General features: G+C 40.1%; 1 protein-coding gene across 2 annotated transcripts in view; it reads left to right on the top strand.

The window, feature by feature from the left end:
- Window positions 1–14,153, top strand: part of nudC (nuclear distribution C, dynein complex regulator) — a 404,242-nt gene that overhangs the window by 375,803 nt on the left and 14,286 nt on the right. The window contains exons 7-8 of one of the 2 annotated variants that reach the window (XM_071672093.1): window positions 4,621–4,823; window positions 13,428–13,497. In XM_071672093.1, the coding sequence (XP_071528194.1) occupies window positions 4,621–4,823; window positions 13,428–13,479 (255 nt within the window). In that variant the 3' untranslated portion in view covers window positions 13,480–13,497. Of the gene's footprint in view, window positions 1–4,620; window positions 4,824–13,427; window positions 13,836–14,153 lie in introns of those variants that run through there. The other variant, XM_071672092.1, reaches the window with a different exon arrangement.

Here is a 14,153-nt window from a genome sequence, read left to right as displayed (position 1 = left end):
AGCACTACTCAAGTCCAATCTTGAAAATTATTTATCCTACTAAACTGGTCATTATACTTTTTATTTTATTATTATTATTTTGCTTTGTCGCTGTCTCCCGCGTTAGCGAGGTAGCTCAAGGAAACAGACAAAAGAATGGCCCAACCCACCCACATACACATGTATATACATACACGTCCACATGCAGCACATATACATACCTATACATCTCAATGTATACATATATATACACACACAGACATACATATATACCCATGTACATAATTCATACTGTCTGTCTTTATTCATTCCCATCGCCACCCTGCCACACATGGAATAACAACACCCTACCCCCTCATGTGTGCGAGGTAGCGCTAGGAAAAGACAACAAAGGCCACATTCGTTCACACTCAGTCTCTAGCTGTCATGTAATAATGCACCGAAACCACAGCTCCCTTTCCACGTCCAGGACCCACAAAACTTTCCATGGTTTACCCCAGACACTTCACATGCCCTGGTTCAATCCATTGACAGCATGTTGACCACGGTATACCACATCGTTCCAATTCATTCTATTCCTTGCACACCTTTCACCCTCCTGCATGTTCAGGCCCCGATCACTCAAAATCTTTTTCACTCCATCTTTCCACCTCCAATTTGGTCTCCCACTTCTCCTCATTCCCTCCACCTCTGACACATATATCCTCTTGGTCAATCTTTCCTCACTCATTCTCTCCATGTGACCATACCATTTCAAAACACCCTCTTCTGCTCTCCCAATCACGCTCTTTTTATTACCACACATCTCTCTTACCCTTACATTACTTACTCGATCAAACCACCTCACACCACATATTGTCCTCAAACATCTCATTTCCAGCACATCCACCCTCCTCCGCACAACTCTATCCATAGCCCACGCCTCGCAACCATACAACATTGTTGGAACCACTATTCCTTCAAACATACCCATTTTTGCTTTCCGAGATAATGTTCTCGACTTGCACACATTCTTCAAGGCTCCCAGAATTTTCGCCCCCTCCCCCACCCTATGATTCACTTCCACTTCCATGGTTCCATCTGCTGTCAAATCCACTCCCAAATACCTAAAACACTTCACTTCCTCCAGTTTTTCTCCATTCAAACTTACCTCCCAATTTACTTGTCCCTCAACCCTACTGTACCTAATAACCTTACTCTTATTCACATTTACTCTCAACTTTCTTCTTTTACACACTTTACCAAACTCAGTCACTAGCTTCTGCAGTTTCTCACATGAATCCGCCACCAGTGCTGTATCATCAGTGAACAACAACTGACTCACTTCCCAAGCTCTCTCATCCCCAACAGACTGCATACTTGCCCCTCTTTACCTCCCAATTTACTTGTCCCTCAACCCTACTGTACCTAATAACCTTACTCTTATTCACATTTACTCTCAACTTTCTTCTTTTACACACTTTACCAAACTCAGTCACTAGCTTCTGCAGTTTCTCACATGAATCAGCCACCAGTGCTGTATCATCAGTGAACAACAACTGACTCACTTCCCAAGCTCTCTCATCCCCAACAGACTGCATACTTGCCCCTCTTTCCAAAACTCTTGCATTCGCCTCCCTAACAACCCCATCCATAAACAAATTAAACAACCATGGAGACATCACACACCCCTGCCGCAAAGCTACATTCACTGAGAACCAATCACTTTCCTCTCTTCGTACATGTACACATGCCTTACATCCTCGATAAAAACTTTTCACTGCTTCTAACAACTTGCCTCCCACACCATATATTCTTAATACCTTCCACAGAGCATTTCTATCAACTCTATCATATGCCTTCTCCAGATCCATAAATGCTACATACAAATCCATTTGCTTTTCTAAGTATTTCTCACATACATTCTTCAAAGCAAACACCTGATCCGCACATCCTCCACCACTTCTGAAACCACACTGCTCTTCCCCAGTCTGATGCTCTGTACATGCCTTCACCCTCTCAATCAACACCCTCCCATATAATTTACCAGGAATACTCAACAAACTTATACCTCTGTAATTTGAGCACTCACTCTTATCCCCTTTGCCTTTTGTACAATGGCACTATGCAAGCACTCCGCCAATCCTCAGGCACCTCACCATGAATCATACATACATTAAATAACCTTACCAACCAGTCAACAATACAGTCACCCCCTTTTTTAATAAATTCCACTGCAATACCATCCAAACCCGCTGCCTTGCCGGCTTTCATCCTTCTGCAAAGCTTTTACTACCTCTTCTCTGTTTACCAAATCATTTTCCCTAACCCTCTCACTTTGCACACCACCTCGACCAAAACACCCTATATCTGCCACTCTATCATCAAACACATTCAACAAACCTTCAAAATACTCTCTCCATCTCCTCACATTACCACTACTTGTTATCACCTCCCCATTAGCTCCCTTCACTGAAGTTCCCATTTGTTCCCTGTCTTATGCACTTTATTTACCTCCTTCCAGAACATCTTTTTATTCTCCCTAAAATTTAATGATACTCTCTCACTCCAACTCTCATTTGCCCTCATTTTCACCTCTTGCACCTTTCTCTTGACCTCCTGCCTCTTTCTTTTATACATCTCCCAGTCATTTGCATTATTTCCCTGCTAAAATCGTCCAAATGCCTCTCTCTTCTCTTTCACTAATAATCTTACTTCTTCATCCCACCACTCACTACCCTTTCTAATCTGCCCACCTCCCTCGCTTCTCATGCCACGAACATCTTTTGCGCAAGCCATCACTGCTTCCCTAAATACATCCCACTCCCCTTACGTCCTTTGTTCTCACCTTTTTCCATTCTGTATTCAGTCTCTCCTAGTACTTCCTCACACAAGTGTCCTTCCCAAGCTCACTTACTCTCACCATTCTCTTCACCCCAACATTCTCTCTTCTTTTCTGAAAACCTCTACAAATCTTCACCTTCTCCTCCACAAGATAATGATCAGACTTCCTCCAGTTGCACCTCTCAGCACATTAACATCCAAAAGTCTCTCTTTCGCGTGCCTATCAATTAACACGTAATCCAATAACGCTCTCTGGCCATCTCTCCTACTTACATACGTATACTTATGTATATCTCTCTTTTTAAACCAGGTATTCCCAATCACCAGTCCTTTTTCAGCACATAAATCTACAAGCTCTTCACCATTTCCATTTACAACACTGAACATCCCATGTGCACCAATTATTCCCTCAACTGCCACATTACTCACCTTTGCATTCAAATCACCCATCACTATAACCCGGTCTGGTGCATCAAAACCACTAACGCACTCATTCAACTGCTCCGAAAACGCTTGCCTCTCATGATCTTTCTTCTCATGCCCCAGTGCATATGCACCAGTAATCACCCATCTCTCTCCATCAACTTTCAGTTTTACCCATATCAATCTAATATCATTATTATTATATTTAGTCACTGTCTCCCGCATTAGCGAGGTAGCACAAGAAAACAAACGAAAGAATGGCCCAACCCACTCACACACATGTATTTACATAAACGCCCACACACGCACATATACATAATATACAGACACAGACATAAACATATACACACATGTACATATTCATATTTGCTAACTTCATCCATTCCTGTCGCCACCCCGCCACACATGAAAAACAGCACCCCCTCCCCCCAACACATGCGAGGTAGCACTAGGAAAAGACAAGAAAGGCCACATTTGTTCACACTCAGTCTCTAGCTGTCATGTGTAATGCACCGAAACCACAGCTCCCTTTCTACATCCAGGCCTCACAAAACTTTCCATTGTTTACTCCAGACGCTTCACATTCCCTGGTTCAATCCATTGACACACGTTGACCCCGGTATACCACATCGTTCCAGTTCACTCTATTTCTTACACGCCTTTCACCCTCCTGTATGTTCAGGCCCCAATCACTCAAAATCTTTTTCACTCCATCCTTCCACCTCAAATTTGGTCTCCCACTTCTCATTCCCTTCACCTCTGACACATATATCCTCTTTTTGTCAATCTTTCCTCACTCATTCTCTCCATGTGACCAAACCATTTCAATACATCCTCTTCTGCTCTCTCAACCACCCTCTTTTATTACCACACATCTCTCTTACCCTTTCATAACTATCAAACCACCTCACACCACATATTGTCCTCAAACATTTCATTTCCAACACATCCACTCTCCTCCACACAGCCTTATGTATCTCCCACGCCTCACAACCATATAACATTGTTGAAGATTTTTATTTTGAATATTATAATTCAAAAATTCTGAAAGTGAACATTGAAAAATCTTTCATTACAAATGGTTACCCTGAGAAAATTACAATGAGTAGGTTTAAGTTAGATATGCTTTTGATCCCTTCATACATTTCATTGACCTATTCCATTGCCTATGTATCAAGCTAGACTTTTAGTAGTCTTAGAATATCTTTCTTTAACACCTGAGGAATTTACTAAAGATTATTTGGTTGTTGCTTTTAACTTGATCTTGGTAACCCAAAGGTAACCCAAACAGTTCATAAGCACTAAAACCTAAATAATGTACTGTCTAAGAATATTCTGGTTGTGCCTTGTTACTAAGGAGTATCGTAAATAATAACCCAGATGTAATTTTTGTAGATAAATAAGATGGAGTGGTGGTCTCGTCTAGTGACTTCTGACCCAGAGATCAACACCCAGAAGGTTAACCCTGAACCCTCTAAATTGGGTGACTTAGATGGAGAGACACGAGGAATGGTGGAAAAGATGATGTATGATCAGCGTCAAAAGGAGATGGGATTACCTACCTCAGATGAACAAAAGAAGCAGGAAGTTCTTAAAAAGTAAGTAATATGCCTTATTTGTATTTTCTTTAAAAGTAGATCATGAAAAAATTTTATGCTGTCTTATATACTGCATGATATTTCTGTCTGACTTAATCATGTATTATCTTTATTCTTACACATGTTATTTGTCAATTGAACATTGTAAGGTTTAAGGTAACTTTTTTTTCACGTGTAATTTTTAAAATTTTCATTTATGATATGCAGGCCTATATGTTAATCAGTGTGTGAATATGAAATCATTCAGCTTTCCCTTCTTTACAAGATTTTCAGGATTTTTCAAATATATTACTTCCCAACAGCAAGACAGCGTTTTATATAGATTTTTTAAAAATTGAGACTATTTTCTGTCGATTCCATGTATAGATGTCCTTCCTGGATTCATTGCTGGTATTTAGTATGAACAGATCTGCATTTTTTGTTCAGTGCATGCTCAGAAAGGCTCAGATATAATACTGGTTGATATGCTTTAAGGTTTTGAAGGGCTGCTATGTTATGACCCATCTCAGTCTTGCTTCACGTGTCTTCTAGGTAGAAATACCTCCTTTTTGTGCATTATGTCCTGTCATAAGGTGCTTTATTTTATGTTTATGGTGTTATTATTTTTGGTTGAATATGATAATCCTAGACATGTCTTAGAACTTGAATATTTTCAAATCGACAATTATCTGTGGTTTATGTATGTAGATGATTTTTAAAGTGGTTGCTCTTTCTCTTGACCCTGTTGCTGGGAAGGGATTCAACAATAACCAAAATGAATTTTTTTATATGAATTTATGCACATGTAAGACTGACATCTGCTACATGTTTCATAATAGAAATTGATGTAGTCACCTTCCTTTTTGAGATATAAATTTTTTCCTACCCTTTGCCATAAAGCAAGGCTAGCACATAGTGCTCATCTTAGAAGAATCTAGAGTTACAAAGAATACACTGTGTGGTATGTCTTGTCAAGTGATATATTTGACAAGGAGAGATTGTACGTTTAAGGACAGAATGCCAGTAGTCCACATGTAGGTGAGGCTGAGGGAAAAGACAGCTACCTGGGTCAGAGGAGAGCAGCTTGACAACCTCTGAAGTGCTGCCTTACTACACAGCCATCACTCACCCTCCCATTACCCAAGTGGGCAGTACTGGTAACATACCTCTGTGGTTGTTGGCTGCATACGAACTGCTTACCAGCAGTAGATGGAAACAGTAGTTATGAACATCTAGGTAGGAGCATTGGGTAGAAACAGTAGGTAGAAGTAGTAGGTAGGAACATTTGCCTGGAGTGTTAGATGAAGTAGTCGTAAGGACATTAGGTAGGAACTTTTGCATACACCGTGGTAGAGTTGCCCTCTGCCAGTAGGCTGTTAAGGCTGAGGAACCAAAGGCTAAGGAGTGGCACTAAAATTCTTAAAGTCATGGAAACTCTTTTGTCTCGAGGGAGTTCCAAGCTGGAAAGGCATCAGAGATATAGATAGATAGCAATTTATTTCCAAAAGTAGTAAAATCAACCTTTTTCTCTCAAATATCATACAGATATTTGCCGGTGATTCATTTTTTGTGATACATCAGTGGAACAAATATATTTGTATGTATTTGTAAATGTTCATTGTTCAAGTAAATCAGTAATTTTTTCTTATTATGAACAACCAAGAAATGACATGAAAAAGAAAATGTGTTTTTCTTACTTGATTGTCTGTCATTTGTTAGTTGAATTATATTTTCTTTAAACATTATCAAGTTTATTGTTTTCATTGTACCACTCTGTCACAAAATGATTTATTGACAAAATTTCTTTGAAAAAAGTTACTATTAGTCTTGAATAGATTATTCATATCTAAAAAAGGGTAACATTTATGTCAGTGTACAGAATTCCTGTTGGTCAATTATTAGCATAAATTTATTTATTATTCTATTTTGCTTTGTCGCTGTCTCCCGCGTTTGCGAGGTAGCGCAAGGAAACAGACAAAAGAAATGGCCCAACCCACCCACATACACATGTATGTACATACACGTCCACACACGCAAATATACATACCTATATGTCTCCACGTATACATATATATACACACACAGACATATACATATATACACATGTACATAATTCATACTGTCTGCCCTTACTCATTCCATCACCACCCCACCACACATGAAATAACAACCCCCTCCCCCAATTGTGCACGAGGTAGCGCTAGGAAAAGACAACAAAGGCCACATTCGTTCACACTCTGTCTCTAGCTGTCATGTAATAATGCACCGAAACCACAGCTCCCTTTCCATGTCCAGGCCCCACAAAACTTTCCATGGTTTACCCCAGACACTTCACATGCCCTGGTTCAATCCATTGACAGCATGTCGACCCCGGTATACCACATTGTTCCAGTTCACTCTATTCCTTGCCCGCCTTTCACCCTCCTGCATGTTCAGGCCCCGATCACTCAAAATCTTTTTCACTCCATCTTTCCACCTCCTATTTGGTCTCCCACTTCTCCTCATTCCCTCCACCTCTGACACATATATTCTCTTGGTCAATCTTTCCTCACTCATTCTCTCCATGTGACCAAACCATTTCAAAACACCCTCTTCTGCTCTTTCAACCACACTCTTTTTATTACCACACATCTCTCTTACCGTATTATTACGTACTTGATCAAACCATCTCACACCACATATTGTCCTCAAACATCTCATTTCCAGCACATCCACCCTCCTCCACACAACTCTATCCATAGCCCACGCCTCGCAACCATATAACATTGTTGGAACCACTATTCCTTCAAACATACCCATTTTTGCTTTCCGAGATAATGTTCTCGACTTCCATACATTCTTCAACGCTCCCAGAACTTTCACCCCCTCCTCCACCCTATGATTCACTTCTGCTTCCATGGTTCCATCCGCTGCCAAATCCACTCCCAGATATCTAAAACACTTCACTTCCTCCAGTTTTTCTCCATTCAAACTTACCTCCCAGTTGACTTGTCCCTCAACCCTACTGTACCTAATAACCTTGCTTTTATTCACATTTACTCTCAGCTTTCTTCTTTCAGACACTTTACCAAACTCAGTCACCTGCTTCTGCAGTTTCTCACACAAATCAGCCGCCAGCGCTGTATCATCAACGAACAACAACTGACTCACTTCCCAAACTCTCTCATCCACAACAGACTGCATACTTGCCCTTCTTTCCAAAACTCTTGCATTTACATGCTACATGCTATATTAATTTTGTTTTTAATGATTAATATATTTCCTTCACTCTAAAAAATTGGAAGACATTAACGAAACTGATTCATAACAGTGACTTTTTATTTTACATATTTATTGGTGGTATTGGTCTGTATGACAGTTATAAAGATTATTTTTATACTCTTTCCTATATAATGAAGTAGCATCAAGAACAGATGAAGAATGGCCTCATTTGCTCACTCGCACTCCTTAGCTGTCACATATAATGCTTTGAAACCAGAGCCCCTTTTGCACAGCCAAGCCCCACAATCCTTTCTGGCTCTGGTTCAGTGCATTGAGAGCACATCACCTCACACCTAACACTCCTTCATGTCCAAGACCTGATAACTCAAAGCTTCTTTCATTTCATCCTGTCATCATCCTTCTTGGATCCCCTCTCCCTTTTATGTCCTCTATTTCTAATTCATACATGCTCTTAGTCTCTCTTCACCCATTCTTTCCACATGACCATACCTTTTCAGTACACCTTGTTCAGCTCGCTCAGTCATGCTCTGCTTACTACCACTTGTCTTTTATGTTAGGTATGTGTAGGTAGGTACACTATTATTCCTTACCTGATCATCCCTCCTCACACTACTTATTATCCTCAAGCATTTCATCTCCAAAACATCTAACTACTGTTCTTTTGTATTTAGGGCACATGACTGACACCCACATTGCAGTGTTAGGACCACCATACCATTGAACTTACCCATCTTTTCCCTTGCAAACAATGAGCATTCTTTTGACACAATCCTCAGTGTACCCAGGACATTTGTTATCCTCACCCAGTCAATGAATCACTTCTGCTACCAGAGTTCCATCTACTATTATGTTCATTCGTATGTCTAATACAATCCTACTTCAGCTTCTGTCCAATGCAAAACCTTATAATGTTACTTATATTCGCATTAACTTACATCTTCCTCCTCTCTCATGCTTTCCCAAATTTATACACTTCTGCAGATCTCTATTATCCACAAACAGCAACTGACTCACTTCCCGGACCCATCCACCTGTATACCTACCCATCTCTCCAAAGCCCTCACATTTACCTCCCTCACCACTGCTTCCTTAAACAGATTAAACAGACTTGATGCTGACACACCAATTAGAACCACTTAATCTCCTTACCTCTATTTGCACCCACATCTTTGATAAAAACTCCTTTCTTGTTAGCATTCCACCTAGCCTATATGTTCGTAGCACCTTTCACAAGACATCTATTTCAGTTTTATCATACTCTTTCTTCAGATCCATAAATGCCATATACATATCCCTTTCTTTCTCATAGTTTTTCTCTCACAAGTTCTTGAAAGCAAACACTTGATCCTAAATTCACATTGTTCCTCCTAAGTCTGATGCTCTTAGCATGCCACCTCTTCCATATCTATCATCCCTCTCCCATACATCTTACCAGGTATACTCAATAGACATATTTCTGTAATTTTAGCTTTCACTCTTGTTCCCCCTCCCTTTATGTAAAGGCATTATACAGGTATTCCACCAGTCTTCGTGCACCTCACCTTGAGCCAGACATACGTTGAAAATCCTTACCAACCAGTCAACAGTGCTGGCACTCCCATTCGTAAGAAATTCAGCTGCAGTCTCATCCGCTTCAGCTGCTTTGTCACTCTTCATCTTGGTCAAGGCTTCACCACATCTCTTTTCATCAAATTTAAGCCATTACTTGTTTCTTGTTTCAAACACCTTACATCTGCCATCCTGCCATCAATCGCATGCAGTAGTCCTTCAGAATAATCACTCCATCTTCTCTTTACTACCTGTTTGCCAGCCGTCACTTCCCTTTTCTTCTCCCCTCACTGATGTTCCTATTTGTTCATTTGTTTTTTTCATACTATATATCTCCTTCCTAAACATTTTCTCGTACTCCCTTAAGTTTGCTGATATTCTCTCACCTCCTCTTTAATTTGCCCTCATTTTCAGCTGCTATACCTATCCCTTGACCTCCTTCCACTTTCTCTTTTACATTTCCCAATCACCCACACTCCTTCTTTGCAGGTTGCACCCACACACATATCTCTTTTACTAGCAGCTCTACACCCTCATCCCATCACTTATGACCCTTTCTTGCTCTAAATGCTCGCTCTACATGCCACACATGAAAGCAGTGCTTGCCTAATTACCTTTCTCCTCTTTCATCCCCCTTTTTTCATTATTATCACTTTATATCATTCTTTTCTAGTCTCACACACAAGATTCTTTTCCAAGCTCACTCTTTGACAAACTTTTAGCCAAAAGCCACCTCAAATTTTCAATCTTTTTCACCAAGAAAAGATCAGGCATCAGTCTAGCTAAGCTCATTCACATTCAGTAATCTCTCCTTTGCATGCCTATCAGTTAGAACATAATCTAGTGATGTCTGCTCTACACTAACCCTTCACACCTGCATATTTACAGTGGATATACCATTTCCCCCAAATATACTCTCAATTGCCACGTCACCCACTCTTGCATTTAAATCACTAACCACTAAAACTTGATCCCATACATCAAAATTGATGATGATCTCACTTAGCTGCGCCCCAAACACTTGTCTTTCACCCTCATTCTTCACACTGCCAGATGAATAAGCACAGTTAGCCACCCACTTTTTATATTCTGCTTTTATTCTCACCTATATCAGTTCGGAACTCACATCCTTCTACTCTTTCACAAATTCCCACAACTCCTTCAACAGAAATGCAACCCCCCCCTTCCCCTTTTGTTTTCATACTCACACTAACTGTAGACTTTACACTTCTGACATTCTCAGATCATTTCTTCCCATTTCCCTTAAGCAAGCCAGAATATCCAGGTTTCTCTTCTCAACCATACTACCTGTCTCACCCTTCATCTCATCTTGATTACCTCTATATACAGCCACCTCCAATTGCAAGTGGGACAATCAGCATTGGCAGTCCTCTCTTTCCATGATGTGTGAATCGAAGGAGTATTGACTCACTATCTTGAGGCTTTTGTTAGTGACTTGGGTTTGGGGAGCTGACTGGGGCCAGTGTGCGTGGGGTGACAAAATGACAATGTAAGGAGAGAATAGTGGTGAGAGAGGATTATGCAGATAATTGACGTCTTCATACAATACAGTATTTTATGAAGCAAATCTGGAAATAAGTAGGAATAAGCAAAATTACTGAGAGTGATGTTAATCGCAAATTAGGATATTATTCACAGCTTCCGCTAGAGATATGGATTATTCCATGATGGTATACTCCCTCTCACCCCCATCCCCAGTCCTCTTAATTAGCACACAGGCACACACATTTTCATAGGCCATGAACTTTCCTCCATCCAGAGAAACAAATGTCACCAACCTGAAGGTGACCTTCACACCTGCTGGGTTTGTCAAACATTTTTAACTGTATTGAATATGGTAAGGGATTATTATTTTATAGTTCCATGTTTTGTTTCACAGGTTACATTTCATAACAAAAGTATGGTGCTTGCGGTGGGGTGATGGGCTGCATATGTTGTGATGAGCAAGCAATATTTGTTATGGGAATATAGACACTGTAATGTGGTGGTTGTTTGGTTTGGATGAAGTGATAATAAGTTATTGTATCCTGTCCACTGTTTCACATAGGAATGTAACCTGTTGTGTGTGTGTTAACTTTCAGCAATCTGTAGAGGAAAAGAGGTTGAGGAGAACCAAAAAGGACATGGCGTGAAAGATGTTTTGGATTATTGGGGCTTTATTATACTGGAGGTGAGAGGTATGCAGTAGGATAGCATGAAATAGATCAGTGTGGTATATGGGAGGGTAACATACTGTTAGAGGGCTAATCTAGGGCACATGAAGTGGTCAGGATAAACCATGAAATGATATAGGGCATAGTTAAAGATAGTGTACTTTGGTGAAGGTGCATTATACATGGCTGCTAGAGAGTGGATGTAAGCAAATGAGGCCAATGTTCTTGTGTTCCTGACAGTACTTTGCTCAACTGGAAAAGCAGTTGTATATGAAAATAAATGAAAATACTGTATGTTTATGAACTGCGTAGAATACAGTACTCGGAAAAATATGGTTGAGAGTGAAGTACCAGGTAGGTTGAAGCTCTTGATAACAACCTAGATGGGGATAAGGGTAGCAGATCAAGCAAAAAAATTTTGTAAACACTAGTTACGGTTAAGACTTCTTCATATAACTTATTATGTATAAAACATGTTATGTGATTCAACATGATTTTGAAGCTGGTAAAGTGTGTGGAAGAAGAAAGTTGAGAGTAAATGTGAATAAGAGCAAGGTTATTAGGTACAGTAGGGGTGAGGGTCAAGTCAATTGGGAGGTGAGTTTGAATGGAGAAAAACTGGAGGAAGTGAAGTGTTTTAGATATCTGGGAGTGGATCTGTCAGCGGATGGAACCATGGAAGCGGAAGTGGATCATAGGGTGGGGGAGGGGGCGAAAATTTTGGGAGCCTTGAAAAATGTGTGGAAGTCGAGAACATTATCTCGGAAATCAAAAATGGGTATGTTTGAGGGAATAGTGGTTCCAACAATGCTGTATGGTTGCGAGGCGTGGGCTATGGATAGAGATGTGCGCAGGAGGATGGATGTGCTGGAAATGAGATGTTTGAGGACAATGTGTGGTGTGAGGTGGTTTGATCGAGTAAGTAACGTAAGGGTAAGAGAGATGTGTGGAAATAAAAAGAGCGTGGTCGAGAGAGCAGAAGAGGGTGTTTTGAAATGGTTTGGGCACATGGAGAGAATGAGTGAGGAGAGATTGACCAAGAGGATATATGTGTCGGAGGTGGAGGGAACGAGGAGAAGAGGGAGACCAAATTGGAGGTGGAAAGATGGAGTGAAAAAGATTTTGTGTGATCGGGGCCTGAACATGCAGGAGGGTGAAAGGAGGGCAAGAAATAGAGTGAATTGGAGTCATGTGGTATACAGGGGTTGACGTGCTGTCAGTGGATTGAAGCAAGGCATGTGAAGCGTCTGGGGTAAACCATGGAAAGCTGTGTAGGTATGTATATTTGCGTGTCTGGACGTGTGTATGTACATGTGTATGGGGGGGGGGGGGGGTTGGGCCATTTCTTTCGTCTGTTTCCTTGCGCTACCTCGCAAACGCGGGAGACAGCGACAAAGTATAAAAAAAAAAAAAAAAAAAAATTAATAAATCCTAAAAGGTGATATAGATTAATTAGTTGTTTTGAAGGTGGCACCAAACTTTGTTTGCATGAAGTTACACCATGAATGAAAAGTCACGATTGACGAGACTGCATTATTGGGAGTGCATTCTTGTCAAGGGACTTCTCACTCCAAAGTGTACATTTTCCTGCTGCTGGAGTTATTGTAACCTTAGGCTGGAGGAGTCTTTAGGAAGGTCCTGTGTGAAATAAATAAAATTATTTTTAAACTTTTTCTTTCAGATTCATGGAGCAACACCCAGAGATGGACTTCTCAAAGTGTAAATTTAATTAATTAGGAGCATTGTTTGTGGTAACTATGATATCAGTTTGTCTTTCATCATTGTAGAGTAACTTTCACATGCTTATGTACTTTTGTTGTACACGTTGAAATAGTTCGTTGAATTGCACTGTATGAGAGTTTTGTATTATTTTTCACGGATATAATTCATTCCACGTTCTGCTTGCTAAACCAAATAAGAAATTTAACTTGCTAAATAATTTGATTACTTTTCCTGAGCTTAAGATTCATTTTTGATAAGTGATAGGCTTCATTGTTAAGTCTTTTCACTGTATAAGGTAAACAAGTCTCACTGGGAGAGGGAAAATTGTAGCTTAGAATTTTCTTTATAATAAAGTTATTGGCTTTATTATGACCATCTTTATTTGATAACCCAATGTTTTCCTTTTACAAGATGCACTAACCCCTAGTATTTTCTCTTTAACAAGATAGGCTAAACCTAATCATGAAAGGGAGGTAGCATTGGGTGGTGGATACTGTTAATAGTAACTGATACAAAGATGACTTAATGTAGTTCAGTAGAGAGTGTTTACAGTAGTTAATCAATAATCAGTCTTTTAAGTTAAATGACCAAATTGACTTATGCTTTATTAGGCTCTCCTTTATGTTACACATAGCTCACTTTCACAAGCGGTTCCATACCCAGTGTGTTAAAGAGAAACATGATC

This window comes from Panulirus ornatus, chromosome 17 (genome assembly GCF_036320965.1).
Source record: "Panulirus ornatus isolate Po-2019 chromosome 17, ASM3632096v1, whole genome shotgun sequence".
NCBI classification, from domain to species: domain Eukaryota; kingdom Metazoa; phylum Arthropoda; class Malacostraca; order Decapoda; family Palinuridae; genus Panulirus; species Panulirus ornatus.
The sequence above is the reverse complement of the archived record's forward strand: the minus strand, read 5'-3'. Positions and strand labels throughout refer to the sequence as shown.